General features: G+C 46.3%; 1 protein-coding gene across 1 annotated transcript in view; it reads right to left on the minus strand.

Moving 5' to 3' along the window:
- adamts17 (ADAM metallopeptidase with thrombospondin type 1 motif, 17) overlaps positions 1–15,386 on the minus strand; it is a 76,632-nt gene that overhangs the window by 11,428 nt on the left and 49,818 nt on the right. Inside the window, exons 16-18 of the mRNA XM_062549955.1 lie at positions 9,153–9,233; positions 6,644–6,801; positions 3,017–3,176 (exon numbers count right to left, since the gene is read on the minus strand). Of these exons, the coding sequence (XP_062405939.1) occupies positions 3,017–3,176; positions 6,644–6,801; positions 9,153–9,233 (399 nt within the window). The remainder of the gene's footprint in view (positions 1–3,016; positions 3,177–6,643; positions 6,802–9,152; positions 9,234–15,386) is intronic.

Here is a 15,386-nt window from a genome sequence, read left to right on the forward strand (position 1 = left end):
AGCTCATTAATTTTCTGTTGTGATGAATGTGCCAAGCCAAACCAAGCAGTCCAAATCTTGTCCCCATACTGGGAAGCCACCTGGGGCAAACCAACTCGGATGGCAGGGGGGCGAAGCATTTTTCAAAGAGCTTTATAAGCAGCACTGTCAATTACATACTGTAGTTAGTCTGTTTCTTTGAGCCTGCCTGGCCAAACACACCCAACTGTTATACACTATGTGACATTCATTTTGTGCACTTCTGTGTTAAGTATATACCCGCATGCAGGCCAAGGCAAAACTTGAGGCTCTATGACACAGGGCCAATCCAAGCCCAGCTAGACTGTCACGAATTCCACGTCAGAAAACACAAAGCAGCGCACGGCTTCGGCTTCAGCTTCAGTCTCTGCCGGGTCCTAGAGAGAATCGTTGTGCTCCCCATTCAACAAGGAATCTCTTTGTACTGTTTAGTCTATGTCTGAAATGTTACTGAAAAGGAACAATGATTTATGGTAACCACGGCAACTCAGAAGAAGTATGTTCCATCTCGACAAGTCGCTGTTGGCCAACACTTAAGCACGTCTGCATGAGATCTCTAAACAACCCGAGGGCCACATTCAAAAGCACAAGGACGATCATTCAGTGTAGTCTTAGGAAATCAGTGATGTCTCCGTGCAGTTTACATTACAATTAGACCCATGATGACTGGCTCCCTGGGCTGTCTCCTTTCCTTTGAGAGTCCCTCTCTCACACTTATTATTTTACATCAATTGGCAATTAGATGCCTCCCAACACCCCATACATAATATCATGCTGGCTAGCTTCAACAAATGCTCTCAGAAGATGTCGCAGGCGATTACAGATATTGCTTTGGAGACTTTGTGTGATGATCCAACAAATCATTAACGTCATCTTTCAAGAGCATTAAAGTCTCGCAAGTTTGAGAACTAAACGACAAAGACTGTCCGCGCGCCTCGTATTTGGTTCACAGCGGACCATGCTGAGTCACTGTTCAAATGGGGTGTGAGTAGATCTGTCTCTGCACCGGCACAAGCAGATAGCCGTGGTGCATGATGGGATAGGAGCAGCGCCGGGGTTGGATGCCGGCTCTCTCTCTCCCTCGCTGTTCTGCGCCGGCGGGCCCCCCTGTTTGCCTCTGGCCTGTGTGAAGTGTGGGCTTGCCGCCATTTGCCCAGAGACCGCTGGGAGCGCCAGATTAGCACGCCAGCGCGACACACAGATGTGGCACGTTCAAGATTATGACAGCTATTTTCAAAACAACAGCGTCGACTCGGGAGGGAAGTGGGACTAGTGTGAGTCTTGTGTTGTGATTCGCCACGCTCCGGACCCTTTAGAACCGTGAAACCATCCCCGCTGATCAGCTCTCTCCCCAAGACATCCATTCTCTTTTCCACATTTCGCCACAGTCAAGGTCGTGCAAAGATGCCTTTTAAAGACTGAAGGAACAATCCCTCTGCCTGTGTCCTCACCAAAATGAATATTTTAACATTGGTTGGGAAGCACATTCCGTCTCAGCTTGGCGCACCACTGCCTTTTATCAAAAGAAAAATCATTTATTCCCTCTCAAACGTTTGCAAGACACGCATATAAATTTAATACGAATTCTTAACTGTCTGGGAAGTTCAACAGAAAGCAGCTGTCTACCAGAGTCATACAAGCGCAGTCACACCCATGAAAGCCAGCAGACAAAGGGCTCACATCCTGCCAGAATTCAATCCAAAGTTATTAAATCCAATATCAAATCAGCAGCGGCTTGATTCAATTACAGGCAGTGGAGACTTAATGAGAACACTGCGTGAGAATTCAGCTTTTCAGATCAGCTAGAAGTCAGGCATTGAATCATACATAAACAAATAATTAAGCTGGTAGATCCTCAGAGACCGCGAGTGTAGTCAGAGAGGTTCCCCCATCCAAAAAACGAGTTTCAGGACAGCAGCCATTCTTTTTCGACAAACTCCTGGGTCTCTCGCTGGAATCAGGCGTTTGAGATAGCAGGGAAACTATTCCACTAATGGTTTGGCACATCTGCTTGTGTGGTAAGCGTCAAGATTTCCAGTTCTCTGTCTCCATTTGTCCCACGCCCAAATAATTTCATCAACAGTAAGTGAATATTCACGAGAGACAATACAGTTTGGGTACTCACTCCGTGGAGAACAGCCAAAAGGTTCTACAAAGCCTCAGGATTTTCTGTTGAACCTTTTTAGAAGAAGAACTCACAGTTCCTTTCAGTGCAAGAGTCTAACTATTGCTATATCCGCACAATGAGCTAGCAGTAGTATGTTGCCTATGTGGTGTTGGGCAGTCGTTGCTGTGTGCTGTGTGATTTTTCGCCACACAAAGGCAATACTGCAAGGCTTCTTGACCAAAGTGGTCAATTACCATTGCTGCTAGTGCATTCAAGTCCAGATGTGTTCATGTAACCTTGTTTGGACCCCATGGTTCAGCCTTGCACCTGCCTGGACTTGAACCCGCAACTCGCAGCACCTCAGGATTGGGAGGTGAGTGCGCTAGCATGGAAGCTAAAATCCATGGGTACTAGCATCTCTAACTAGTACATCTTTAAAGACACTGGAAGTGAGGTTCACCTAATGACTAATGTATAAACTGCATAGTTACACACCAGCTCGATGCCTGGTGTACCTGGTGTGCAATCTCTATACACCTTATTACGATGTGCCCAGTTTAGAAATGCATTTCCTTCCGCCTCGTGCTCAATCTTCCGATCGGCTAGTTCTGGCTAATTGGGATAGATGAGGATAACAGAGGAGAAGAGGACAGAGAGGCAAGTTTGGGAGGAAACAGCCGGACTAGCCATTCTCAGCACAGTAGGCTTACGTCAACACATAATTGTCATAAAATGTTCTTATGAAGTGTTTTCTTTATTTTTACCCAAAAGCTTTATCTGATTATTTACTGTCTAAAATGCTAAAACACTTAAGGTATAATAAGGAAGGAATAACGTGAATAACCAGTAGCTTTTGAATAAAATGGCTTTTTTGGGGGGGGGCTGACTGACCTCCACCGCACTGGACACTACACCCTTCCCAGCTGCTGTGCGTCCACAGGAAGAGGTGCTCCGGCTCCCGCTGGGCCTCGCTGCGGTTCTCCTGGGACTGGTTCAGAGACACCGTGTACTCGTAGTGGATCCCGTACGTCTGGTCGTGGAACAGGAGTACCTGGACAACACAGTCAGAAATACACTCATGGGTAAAGTCCTCTTAAGCAGCATTCACATCAAGAACGATAACGATAACAGCGTCCACACTGGCCAACGACAAAAAAAGTCTCTATTCTACTCAAAGTGATCCCCAACCATATTGTTTTTCATGTCATCATCGTTATAGTTTATGTGTGAATGTCATCATTCATATTAACAAGAACAATATTTTTCATGTCATTATAGTTATCGTTCATGGTGTGAACAGCTCTTTATATTGAAGCTTCAAATATTTCCATAGCATTTTTATGATATTCATATTTAGGAATGTATTTTAGGCAAACGTGGCAAAACATACAACAGGAAAGACAGGTAAGACAGGAAAGCACTGTCTTGTTGGGTAACAGGTAGTGATGCTCCGATCGATCGGCCGCCGATCATGATCGGCCGATATTGGCTAAAAATGGCTTGATCGGTGAAGCCCAAAAGCGCCGATCAAAAAAGCCGATCATGTGACCTAAATTACTTGCGTGACTTTTTTCCACCTCCAGGCGCGGCGCACAGGCACACAACAGTAGCCTAGAGTAGATAGGAGCTTGCAGTGGCAAACATGAGTAGGCTAAAGGTTCAGTCAGTGTAAAATTAACCATTTGCTATATATGTCGTGCTGAAATCCCTCGAGGTGGAAGCCACCAAAGACGTTTTAACACCACTGACGGAAACTGAATATGTCGGGTATATGAGAAACTAAACCAGCTAACTTCCCCACCCTTCAATCAGCCGACTGTAGGCCTACTAACGATAGGGATAATAAGAGATGGAGAGACATCACGTTCAGAATTAAATTTGCCTCCACGAACAACCTCTATTCGTTGTGGAGGACAGTAGTTACGATTTTGCAAATATTTGTAGCCTAAAAGATTTTTGAAAGACAGTCAGACTCTCACATCTAAAGACAAGTCATAGAGTTTTAAGTCACAAACTAGTCACAGACTATGCAGACATGCGATAATATCAGACATGTTTGATATTGTCGTAACGGCAAAACTAGAAAAAGACTCCGACTGGCTTACAACCGCTAATTGACACCTTACATTAAACGAGTTAACGGGAGCGCGCCGCGCCATGATTTCTGTCCCGACTTTGGATATTTATTCGCTGACTGTGAAAACATGGCAATATCGTGCAATGTAAGTCGGCCCTAACCTGCCTTGATCCACGATATGAACCCGCAGGCATGAAATACTAATGTGTATCTCCAAATTGACAAGCTGAAGAATAGAGTAATAGCTTCCCAAGCGCAGACGCCTGTCCAATGTCCCTGCTAGCTTAACAGTGCACTTTATTGACTCAAACTGGTGGCATTTAACGGCATGTTTCAGTCATGGGGGATTCCAAGAGAAAAAAGGCTTGCAATTTATTGCTTACAGTAGCTTACATTGATTCTTTTTTTGGGATTTGGAACAGAGAAAAAGCCATAGTTTTGCACTTTGTGGCAGTAGGTTTTGGTGTAGGCTAACACGTTTTTCATTTAATGTAGTCAGTGTATTTAGAGGCTATAGGCCTACTTTTCAAATAGTCTAGGCAATGTAATTTGGTCCCATCTCATTTAGGTGATCTGTGTGTTGGTCTGCCTGACCCCCTCCTTGTATGAAATCATTTTATGTCTCGCTGCATATTTGGAAAAGATGGCTAGAGTTATTTCATTTACTAAATACAAATCGATAAATGGTTGTTCTTCAACATCTTGACTAGCCTATAGGCCTACTGTCTTCTATGCCACTTACATTAATTCATAGTTAGTTATTCTACAAATGATGCAAATGATGCAAACTCTGCTAGACTAAAAGACTCTCATTCCCCTGCCATTCTGTGATCGGCAGTGATCGGCAATCGGCCGATCATGATTTTGGTGATCGGTAATCGGTGATCGGCCCCAAAAATGCTGATCGGAGCATCTCTAGTAACAGGAGGTATATCTGTAAATTAACCACAGACAGCAATTTCAAAGAAGATTGTACCACCTGTGTTTATAATGTAGACAAAACTTCCCCCACCATAACAACATGCAGATACTCTGTAGGACTAGGTCTTTTCAGGTGATCCCTAACTAGACACTTTTTCCTCGAGCGTTGGACTATCCTATGCAAATGCTCCGTGAGCATGTCCCAGAACATCTGAGAGCCCTCTCCCACAGATGAGGTGTGCTCTGATCCAGGCTAGTTCCGCGACACTCCTGAGAGTTAAAAGCATCACCAGACCTTACCAAAGCCCTGCCGGGGCTCCACCGCTAGTTCTGTACGTAGTCAAAGACAGAGAACAGACGAATGTTCCTGCACAATCCCGAGCATTCATTCAAGGTCAGGCTTTAGCGTCAGAGCTTCCATTCAGGCTCCAGGCTGGCCTGCAATTTAGCTAAATATTCTGCAGGGATGAAAACTGTTTGAAGTCAAGTGACTAGGATCCAAAGGGCTCCCCCCCCACCACCACCTCTTTGCTTGGCAGCAACTGAAGGCTGCTTTCGTTTCTTAATTAGGTTAATTGTAATCTCTTTGACTGCCTTGGGGTTTCCTTCACTTAACAGACTTCTTCTTTAAGGATCTTTTTCGGGACAGGATGGGTGAGAGGAGAACTGATTCTAATCTTCTACGTTTGACCAGGTCCAGCTATAAGGACGATCTTAAGTGAAACAAGGTGCTAAAAGGATCCGGTTTCATCTTCACCCATTTCTTATGTGCAGGTTTTAGTAAACTATGAAGGAACATGATGTCATGAGGAAACCGAAGAATCTTACATACGTTTCATGAGGAACAGAAGAAATCTGTTCCAGATTTTTTCCCCCTGAAATGGAAGGCTCCAGCTCAAGCATGGGACTGGCTCGAGATCTTTAAATTATTGCCCCAAAATGATGAGGTTGTGATGTCTGAGAGAGAGCGCTTCGCCTGTTTACCCTGGACCAGGCCGAGTCTGTGCGCTCTGACGTCCAGGCAAGCAAGTGCACTCATCTGTGCCCTGCATGTGTTTTCCAGTCCCCGGCCAGCGGCCCAAACTTCCACTCAACGCTGGGGTCAAAGGGTTCTTTCAAAGACGAACAGCCCTCTCTCTCTCTCTCTCTCTCTCTCTCTCTCTCTAAGAGCCTACCAAGTATGAATTCCTTTTCCACTAGACGCAGGAGCGTTAATGTACACAGACGGATATCCTCCCGAACATCAGAAGGAAAGTAAGCGGGGAGAGACTATGCCCCCATGCATGAGCACATGCTTGCTCCCCCCTTCTTCCCCTGCACCACCACCACACGCACACACACACACACACACACACACACACACACACACACACACACACACACACACACACACACACACACACACACACACACACACACACACACACACACACACACACACACACACACACACACACACACACACACACACACACACACCCACACACACACACACCCACACACAATGCTAATGGCTTTACCATGAGGTGCAGAGGTGTCTTAGTGGGTCCCTTAGCAGACATCTTTTCCCACAGTCCCCGTCGCACGTAGCGCACCGTCGTTCCGGCGAGCTCGAACTCTCCCGGCAACTCGATCTTCCAGTCGCTGTTGATGGATCTCTTGCTTGAGTCTTTCAGCGCTGTGTCGGTAGAAGAACAAAGATTACCGGTGTGTTAGCGGATCCAGTCTGGCTTACCGCAAGTCTTAAGGCAATGCGTCACAGTGACTTCATCGCAATTGAGAGCCTCGATAGATAACAGAAGTGCATGCATCATTGGCAATATCAAAAAAAGATGGGAAAAATGTCTGTTTTATGTACAGGGCATATGTCAACAATTTGCTGAGACTGTTATGTAACTAAAAAGCACATATAAAATCTATGCACTCCATATGTCTTGCCATATGAGGTACAGCTATATAAATATCTATACATGCAGCGTTGGCAACAGTTTATTACACTCAAGAAGGATTTACACGCTGCATGTGTGTGTTACGTGTCATTGCCGATAGAAACAGCTGGGAGGAGAACACCAGCAGAGTCCCTGAACATCTGAGCAGAGCCGTCAGGCCCAGCATCCTGACACCTTTGTTTCCCATGCTTTATTATGGGATGTAACTTCCCCTGTAGCCGTTCCGGCTGATTGATTATTTAGTAACAGAAGGGGACCATGTGGGAGACAGCCGACATGGTAGTAAATTCAGATAAGATCAAGAACGTTATACTGCACACAGCTGTGCAAAGACGTTCAACATTAAAGATGTCTGATGTCTTACGGATCAAATTGCATTTTAAGCATTTCATAGTACAGCATATGCTTTCTTTTTTGCCCTGTCATATATTGAGATACTGTGCTATTCATACTGAGGTATTTGTTTCAAAGCCTTAAGAAACTCCTACAAACTTGAAAACACTGAAAAATGCGTCATACCTTTATCAAAATATTACGTCCTGACTAATAATACCGTCATGATTGTCAGAATGAGACAACCCTCTGAATATATTTCTCATTATGCATAATGATAATGATATGCACCACCAATTTATCGATAGCCTAATCTATCAATCTGCATACATACAGAATAGAACACATGCTGTTAACCAAAATTAATTTGGTGTGTTCCTCCTACTTCCTCCAAACTCCAAACTTCCATTTTACAGTTACAAGTTACAATAAGGCTAAGCAAATGTTCTCCTAAATCAAAGAGGGACTATGTATCAAACTAGCATGTAGCTGCATCATGGGCCACTACCATAGTCCATCTGTTTTGTCCGACACTGCCTCTGCCGATATCCATTCTGAACAGCAGGGATTGGCTGTTTACTGCAGGAGTGTGGGGAGAAAGGAGGGGACTCGGAGAGGGAGAGAGCCAGCCATGCACACAGGGAAGAGGAGTGGAGGGAAGAAGGGAGGTGTTTTTGTGCGGCCGGTGGAACAGATGTTCCCGTCTCGCTGGGAGGGGCTCTCTTTCAAGTCTCCTCCAGCAACCCCGCGCGCAGATTCCAGAGGAGTCCGCCCGAGTCCTCTCATTACGCATGCAGCCCTCGGATGCTGCCAGGTGCATGTTTATACATTAGTGTGACGACGTTTCAGCACCGCCACTGCCGCTGCCGCCATCGCGTAGCGTACCCAACCGCACGAGAGCGCGACAGAAGGGGGCTCGTGAAAAGAGCAAAGGCATTATAAATCCGTTCCCAGACATTCCACTGCCTACGCTTCCTCCTCGGCACCCAAACAGATTGATCGGTCGGCTGGGATCTCAACATGCTGCGGCTGACTGATAGAGGCGTGCACGGAGAGAGAGCCACTGCGCTACAGCAGCAACAACAAACACACACACACACACACACACACACACACATACACACACGCAAGCCCTCAGGCCTGTCAGACTGGCCTTCCACAGGTGCTGATCGAATGCAATGAGCAGCTTTACACGTCATGTCCAGACAGCCTGCTCTACTCATCAGAGGATCAGAAGAGGGGGGGTCTGTCTGTTGTAATATGAACAGCCATATGACTGAGCTGGTTCCAGTGGGGCTGTGAGTCGTTCAGTGGCCTAAGGGGGCGTTCAGACTGATGCGCTTTTTTCAGCACAACGCAAGTATTCCAAAGTAGTGCGCAGTAGAAAATGCGAGGTAGAAATTGATTGTGTACATGTTGTTGCTATGATACATTATATTTAACTAAATCACTAGAACTAGCTTTCCCGACTTAGCTAAGGCAGGCAGCTAAGCAACAACCCATTGTTGAAAAAAAAAAAAAAATGTGAACACAGTTGAACTGTTTTTAACTTTCAACACCTCATGTTTCTAGAAGCCTCGTTTTCTTTCTGCTCGCACCCCGCTTTCAGAAACGCGGGGCGCATAACAGTAAGTCGCACCGTTCCATAGGGAAACAATTGCATTTGAGCATCCGGAGGTGAAAAGCGTGTGTCAGTGTGAAATCCCCTTAAGGGGAGTGTCTAGAATGCAACCAGAGAGGTAATTACCCAGGAAGCTGTGGGATGGCTTGTCCTCCACCACTTTGATTCGCCGAGCGCCCGCTGGAATGATGGCCGCCTCGATGTAACCTGGGGGAAAGAAGGGACAGCAGTACAGAGGTGATGAGTGTTCAATCTGTGTGTGTGTGTGTGTGTGTGTGTGTGTATGTGTGTGTTAGTCTGTGTCAAACTGTGAAAAAGTCTGTGTGCTTACTCTCTCATTTTGTGTGTGTGGGTGTGTGTGTGTGTGTGTGTGTGTGTGTGTGTGTGTGTGTGTGTGTGTTTGTGTGTTAGTCTGTGTCAAACTGTCTCAAACAGTCTGTGTGCTTACTCTTTGTGTGTGTGTGTGTGTGTGAGAGAGTCGGTGTGTGTGTGTGTGTGTGTGTGTGTGTGTGTGAGACGGCGTGTGTGTGTGTGTGTGTGTGTGTGTGTGTGTGTGTGTGTGTGTATGTGTGTGTGTGTCGGTGTGTGTGTGTGTGTGTCTCATGTCAGGGTGAAATGCTACAAGACCTGGGCTTAGCAGAGACACTCACGCCCCCATCAGAACCCAAAAGGTCTCAATCATCCCCATTGTCCACTCCGACGGGGCCCGGTGTGGCGAGCGCTCTGGTCCGGCCCTGTTAGAGGCCCCTCAGGGGCCCGGCTCGTCACTCATCTCCTGGCACGGAACGCGGGCCAAGCCTCCTCAGCGCCAGGACGGGCTGCCAAAAGGCCAGCCATGAAAGCACTCCGCCGCCGGTGACCGGGGGGGCAATGCCACCGAGAGAGCTCGTTCGTGGCCCTGATAGCTGCACTGTGGCCGGCTCGACTCGACTCGGCATTCTCGCCACGTAGCTAGCGTGCGCATCCCCCGCTGACCAGCTACGCCTGGCGTTGCCGTGAGGATGGAGGAGCGAGTGCTTCCATATGGGGCTCCGCGAGAGAGAGAGGGCTCCAGCAAGGTGGCCATACGTCATATCAGACTCACCAGGGGCCTTGTGCAGGAGACCGCCAGCTCTGATTAGACCCAGGCAACCCTCTCTATCACACGTGCACACACACACACGCGCACGCACACACGCACGCACGCACACACACACACACACACACACACACACACACACACACACACACACACACACACACACACACACACACACACACACACACAGACACACACGTATACACACACGCATACACACACGCATACACACACGCACACACACACACACACATACACATACACACACAAAAACACCCTTTTGGGGCATGGTACCACTCTGTGTTTGGGCAGTGGTGATAAAACAAAGCGGCTCTTTTGTTTCCAGTATCCTCTAGCGACTATACTGTAGCTGCACTTACTGTAATGCTGCCCCTGTGGCTCCAGCATACAATATATTAAAACAAATCACACAAATACAAATACAAACACACACACACACAAAAGAAAACATTCGCCATTTTCGAACCCTCACAAACAGACCATAAAGAGACGAGTAAACATAGATGGGGGGAGGGGGGGGAGGGGGGAGAAAGAGCCGGCTTGTTCACGCAATTGCTCGAGGATGATAGCACTTCAAAAGAGAGCTCTATCAGAGGACCGGGTCATTCCAATTTGACCTCAGAGTAATAGGAGCACTGTGGACCAGCGAAGCTCTCTGCATGCCAAACGGGTAGAATCAGGAATCCTCTGAATTTTAACGATCTTATAGGACATTTTATAGTTGACCTTTACAGGACAACCTTACATTAAAGCATTAAAGACTTCATAGATATTTGAAACGCAGACAAATTTGAAGCGTTTCAGGAAGTCCCAAGTACATTTTTTCCTCTCACACTTTCAGCTGCTTCGTCGTGCCTCTCACAAGTGTCCACTCTACTCGATGCCATCTTTGGACTCACTGACACTGACATGACACTGTGCTTCAGTGCAAATGACAAATGACAACCCGTCACATACTGTAGGGCTTTTTGACAGGAAGTGGGTTGAACCAGTTGGCCTGCATGGTGCGTTCATGCGGCTTATAAACTCCTCACTTCCCAAGTGAGAGCGTTCACTATGTTGAGTGACATCAAAACATTCTCCAGGGAGCTATCCCAAAGCCCCCACTTCAAACTGGGAAGTTCCCAGTTCAGGTATGACGTACAGTAAACCCCATAAAATTCTTCCACTTCCCAGTTGCTATAGGGAGCTATAGGTTAACTGGTCTAATCCACTTCCGTTGAATTATGCTAAGCTAGGCTAATGGCGTCAGAATGGGTTAATGCACACAAAGAGAAGAGCAGGGTACGTACTCTTTTCTCTAACTCTGGAGTACACAACAAATAAGCTTATACATGCTTATAAATAACACCCCTTTCTTACTTTGTTGTTCAACCACAACACCAGCCCAGTCCCTACACATATCGTAATCAACAGCATCCAATTAGACAATCATGACATTAAAAAAACAATTAAGAACCCTCCCTTCCCTTCTCTACAATCAACTAACAGCTTCATTACACAGACAAAAGGATCGCTACATCAAGTAAACAACATCCTTAACCGAACGGGGCCTTCAGCCCCAGGTCAGAGGTGAACTGGTTAATGACCTGTCTGAAGAGACCGGAGTGTCACCGTGTGCTGTTTTCACTGCCACTGGATTCTCCTGGTGATGGGGAGAGAAGGTCAGAGGCATCAGAGGCAGCAGCTGTGCCCTTGCCCGTTCTTACACTTCTTTTTACAATGTTTTACAAAACGCTGAGCCTCAGCTGAGTCCTGGGCTTTGCGCTTTTTTAAATAAGCGAAGCATCTCAAGTCAAACCAGGAGCGCTGGCAAAAAAAAAAAAAGGGAAAATCTCCCAGGCCCTTAATCAAGTCAGACTGTTGGAAAGCCAGCTGTCTTAATGTGTGATGTAGCTGGGCTCTTCCGAGGCGGAGAGCCTCTTGTAAAAGAAATTCCCTCGCCTTTTAAAATGGGAGCAGCAAGGTTAAGTAACCGCTCTGTTTCCACTGACAAACGGACGGCACTTCCTTTTCACGCCGGTTCCCAGGAGGAGCCACATAAAAGGATGGCAGCATCGTCTGCCGGAGTTTGAAGACAAAAGACGTTCAGGAACACACAAGAGAAAGACTAGAGCAGGCATCACCAAATGGCGGACCGCGGTCCGGGTCCGGACCCAGTGACGGTGCTGTCCGGACCCGTTGAAATTGTCGGCCTAATATTATCAAAGAGCATCGTCCGTAGCTAAGCCAATCAACTCGATTGTTTACCTTTCAGCAACAGAGAATAGGCCTAGCGGGAGAGAGAGGAGATGAGAGAAAATGGCTTGCTCAAAAATGATGGTGAAAACCGAACTTTTAAAGATGAATGGACGGACGGACCAATACGTTCGTGCTGCTGTGAATATGCGCTGTGAAACTGTGGCGACGTTAGCGTGCGTCACTGAGATCAAACACGGGTCGTTAGAGGAAAGGTACACGCAGAAGTCCGCAGTGAGGGCAAGTAAAACTTGAGAAGCACTCCGAGAGCTAACAAACAGAACAAACGCAAACCCCGATGAAAACATTACTTTCCTCGGCGGAGGTAGGATAATAATTATCAAATTGATAGCACACTATGACAGGTCTACTCGTGTGATCACGCATGCATGTACAGGCAAATTAGTGTTCGTTAAAGATTGCGTGGATTTTGATGCAACACAAAAGAGCATTTAGCGATGGGACAGCAGCTGTGAATGAGTGCTTAATGCGGCTGCAGAAACTTTACAGATCCCATTGTCAGCTTCAACAACAAGATTCAAGAACATCTGAACTATTAGCAGAGGATACTAGAACGCAGTATGCAAAGGTCTTTTTTTTCTTTTCTTAAAGATCCACTTTTATTTTATTCAAAAGATTCGGAATGTTTTACATTAGGCCTAGGCTGCTTGAAATAGGCCCTAAGTTCAGGCTGCTCAAAGTTATTTTGCACTTTATATTTATTCTATTCAGAATAAATTCAGTGTCTGTTGTCTGTCTTTCTTGAAATGTAGGCCTAGTAAAGACAACTACAGTATTGTTTTGCATTCAAGTACCATTCAAGTTAAGACTTTTTGGTATGTTACAAGCATATTACTTTGAAAACACTTGAAATGTAACAATAAATTAAATAGGCCTAGAAATGTACATGCATTATTGATTTTATTAACTTCAGGGTAGCCTACACTATTTTCAGTGACAATTTAAGATTCGGACCTTTGCCGGGAGGACATTTTAGTAACTGGACCTCTTTGAATTTTAATTGAATACCCCTGGACTAGAGAGAGCAGCCCCTGGGCTTTCACATCAGACATGGAGAAACCATCTAACAATGGGAACGGCTCACCAACGATCAGATTGCCATTTTGTAGACCTCGGTCGTATTCATGGGGCCATGGTGCTCTTACAGACCCTAAAACTGTCTGGGAATTGGGAACGGGAATGTCTCCTCTTCTCACATTATCAAATGTAAGCTCAATACACATGTAGAAAACACATATCAATGGCTAAGGCTGACTGGAGAACAGTCCGCCATTGTGATCGGTGTAGTTATGACCATCAGGTCAGTGTGCTCTTACAGTCCCATAAACAGTCTGCAATGGGATTTATGGGGATTTTCTCTCTTACACACCTTCAAAGGCACAGGCACACAAACACACACACATACAGACAGACAGACACACACACACAACCGAAGGTGCACACAGACATCTGACTACCAATATCAGTAGTGAGGGAAAGAAATGCCAAATGTGTGGTAAAGACCTGGTGATCCTTTTTCAAATAGCAACAAATAGAATTCTAATACAGGGCGAAAGTCCTTTATTCTCTGCCGATAATGAATTTCCACACAAAAGAAAGAAGGGACAGCTTCTGTCAGTGAACGATATTACGATCAGATCGACATCTTTGTTCAGTTTACATTACAGAGGGGCTCAGTGCGGCTTTGGGGCAAGCCATTAAAATGGAATAAAAGACTTATGTGTGGTGATTAATGCCTGGCAGCCTGTGTTCCTGGCTCAACGCCCCCAGTGAAAATGGCAAACAGGCCGTTAGATCTGCGCTGGCACTGTGCCTATCGGCTTGGGCCCAGCTAAGCTCCCCCTTCAGTGTGGCCTGAACTTCAGGATGGATCGGCTCCTGGTGATTTAAAGGAGGCTTTGGCTTGGGGCTCTTTCCTTGGGAGATTTTCACGAGAGGTCAAACTAGACTTGCTCCTGCCTATGAAGAAATGCCATTTTACTGTCCCGTAACCGTGGCGTTGGGGGGGTAGGACGTCCCCGCGAGCCACCATGATGCCCAGCCCCGCCGTAAAACTCTGGAGTGCTCAAGAACTGGCTCCACTAAACCCCTGACCTTCCATTTCAACACACCTGCCAGGTTACAGCACTCTATCTACTGTATGCCGACAGCCTCGGCTATTGAACTCAGCTTTTACAGGTATTTTCTCTCGCACCTGGCAGCTAATAATCTCGCAAGAGAGCAGGGTCAATTAGCCCTAGGCCTTCTATGATAGAGGCTAAACGCACTTGAAGGTGTCTGATAAACGACTGACTCCAGTCAGTGTGGGTGCACCACGTTTCGGAAAGATCAATATATATATTTTTTTTTCAATGGGAGGGTTGGCGTGTACTGCCTGACTGATTCCAATCCACGAGACGCTTCTACCAAAAGCTCACATGGACAAAGCATCTGAACTGCTCATAAAATGTTCACCCCTATCATGCAGCTACATGTCAGATAAAACTGTCAGCTACAGTGGAGGCCACTCTTCTGCCCCACGCTGCCCAAGTCTACAGGGCACTTAGGGCCACTGATCCACTGATACATAGATCTTAGCATGTTATAAAGTTCAGTGCGATGGAACAGGCTTGAAAAGTACCTGGGTTCTGAGAAGGCTGGAACAATGAAGGTTAAACTACCCTAAAGATGTTTCCAAAATCATTTTGAAGGCACATAAACTCTTAATAGGGTGAATGGCACTTCTGCCGCACTCTGAAGAAGTCTCACAGCCAGAGGAAGTTACTGCCCGGGTAGGAACAGCCTGAAATCGAAATGGAAAAGAACTATGCTATAGAACTGTGGTGTACAAATACTGTACATAGGCTACTTATAGGAATTCAGAGCAGTCTCTACAGGCTTACCATTATGGTGCTGTAGGGTTAGAAACACTTCCCAACTCTGAGCACCTGTGGAACCAGGTTATTGAAGAGCACCCAGGCTCTGAGAAACTCCGTTCACTTGGCTTGAAGTGTGACGGAGCC

Source organism: Sardina pilchardus, chromosome 11, assembly GCF_963854185.1.
Source record: "Sardina pilchardus chromosome 11, fSarPil1.1, whole genome shotgun sequence".
Classification (NCBI taxonomy): Eukaryota; Metazoa; Chordata; class Actinopteri; order Clupeiformes; family Clupeidae; genus Sardina; species Sardina pilchardus.